General features: G+C 41.5%; 1 protein-coding gene across 1 annotated transcript in view; it reads left to right on the top strand.

The window, feature by feature from the left end:
- The window catches only part of pias4 (protein inhibitor of activated STAT 4), a 12,719-nt gene that overhangs the window by 6,292 nt on the left and 4,453 nt on the right, over positions 1-1,974 (top strand). Inside the window, exons 6-9 of the mRNA XM_015382661.1 lie at positions 803-931; positions 1,126-1,231; positions 1,338-1,411; positions 1,505-1,665. Coding sequence (XP_015238147.1) covers positions 803-931; positions 1,126-1,231; positions 1,338-1,411; positions 1,505-1,665 — 470 coding nt within the window. The remainder of the gene's footprint in view (positions 1-802; positions 932-1,125; positions 1,232-1,337; positions 1,412-1,504; positions 1,666-1,974) is intronic.

The raw sequence follows: 1,974 nt of genomic DNA, 5'->3' as shown, positions 1-1,974 counted from the left end.
GTGACCATGAAACCGTGAATTGAACCGAACCGTGGATTTTGTGAACCGTTCCACCCCTAATAATCATGTATTGCGACATATCCCAAATATATCATATTCAATGTACTTCATATGGCCCAGCCCTAGGGCTGCATGGAGCTGTTTCTGTTCCAATTTTTTTCTCCATGGGTATTTCTGTTTTGAACATATTTATTTCCTTAATATTATCTTCTAATGATGCCTTTTGTTTTTAAAAATAAATTTTGACCGCATTGAAGCATTTACCCCAAAACTAAAATTCAGGAACACATAAACGTGATTTGGGGTAGAATAATGATTTTTAAAAAAGCTCTTTTTTTTTTTTCTTTTTTTTTCCCCTCAACGAAGTAAAGCACATTTCCAAACTAGGACAGTAATCTTGGTCCGTGCTAAACTACATCAGACCTTTGTGTACTTACTAGTTTCTGAGAGAATTATATTAGAGTTACTTAGGTTTTTGAAACGGAGTGTATTCTATGTTGGCCGAGAGCAACGGCTTGCTAAGGCAGAGGTGAGTAAGAGAAGCGAACCAGAAATGGTCTCCAGAAAAAACAAGAAGCCTCAGCATCCTTCAGAAATATTTGCACAACTTTCTTTGGCTGATTGCTCTTCACTGGGGGGGAAGCTATACGTTTCTTATGGTGTTCTGATTTGAAACACTAGCTGTCAATGCTACTTGCTGCTTCTTTGCTCTGTTTAAATCATGTTTCATTTGTTGTATTAACATTCTCAATAGAATGTGGAACTAAATTATATTTCCCCCTTTCTTTGTTTGTGTTTGCAGGGTTATTACCCCTCAAATAAGCCTGGAGTTGAACCTCGTCGTCCTTGTCGTCCTATTAATATCACACCCTGGTTGCATCTCTCAAGCGTCCCTAACAGAGTCACCATCACCTGGGGGAACTTTGGCAAGGTCAGACTGAGATGCTGCTGGTTTCAGCTGCATGTCAGAGCAGGAGGGCAAATCTAACAGAGTCCAAAATGCGTCAATTCATGCTGGGACTTGTCGTTTTTTATGAAGTGAAATAAATGCTGTTGAAAGTGCTTTTGTTTGACATCTTATTGTTGGCCATGCTTATTTTCTTTGTTATAAATCTTCATTTTCAGCGTTACTCTGTGGCGGTGTATTTGGTGCGGGTCTTCACAGCAGCAGACCTCTTCAACCGGCTCAAGCTCTGCTCAGTTGAGAGCGCAGAACGCTGTCGAGAACGCAGTACGTTAAACGTCAAAGTGTCTTTTAAAGATCTTCTAATAGCTTTGGTATTTAAGTCATTCACCCTTTACAACAATGTGAATATTTTTCTGCTCTTTGCCACCAGTTCAAGATAAGCTTCGCTTTGATCCAGAAAGTGAAATTGCAACCACAGGCCTCAGAGTTTCTTTAATCTGTCCAGTAAGTACAACAACAAAATAAAATGTCATATTTAAGGATTATAGGCTTCAGAAAATGTGTTTTAATTTGAACCATCCTCTCTCAACATCTCAGCTGGTGAAGATGCGGCTCGGGGTGCCGTGCCGAGTTTTAACCTGCGCCCATCTTCAGTGTTTCGACGCAGTTTTCTTCCTGCAGATGAATGAGAAGAAGCCCACATGGACTTGCCCTGTGTGTGATAAGCCTGCTCCTTTTGAACTGCTTACGATCGACGGGTAAGAAGACATGGGCTAGCTTATCCCCAGATCCAACATCCTCCGTCAGCGCTCCACTCACGTACATCGTGCACAGTCCTTTTCTGTCATGTTAATCGATGAGAACCGGTCCACATCTGCCGCTACTCCTTTGAACGTCACCGTCTACGTATGTCTTCTTTGTCCCTCACTGTCAAAATACGGAGCTGAGCTATTTTTTGCTCCGCTCCGGTCAGGCCAGGTCAAGATCCCCAATTGGAAGCGCACCTAACAGGAAAAAGAACATTAAGAAGATCCATTTCGACTAATTAAAATATGGGATTGACGGAT

This window comes from Cyprinodon variegatus, unplaced genomic scaffold, assembly GCF_000732505.1.
Source record: "Cyprinodon variegatus isolate N-32 unplaced genomic scaffold, C_variegatus-1.0 Scaffold261, whole genome shotgun sequence".
In the NCBI taxonomy this organism is placed as follows: Eukaryota; Metazoa; Chordata; class Actinopteri; order Cyprinodontiformes; family Cyprinodontidae; genus Cyprinodon; species Cyprinodon variegatus.
Note: the sequence above shows the minus strand (reverse complement) of the source record. Positions and strands in the feature narration are given on the sequence as shown.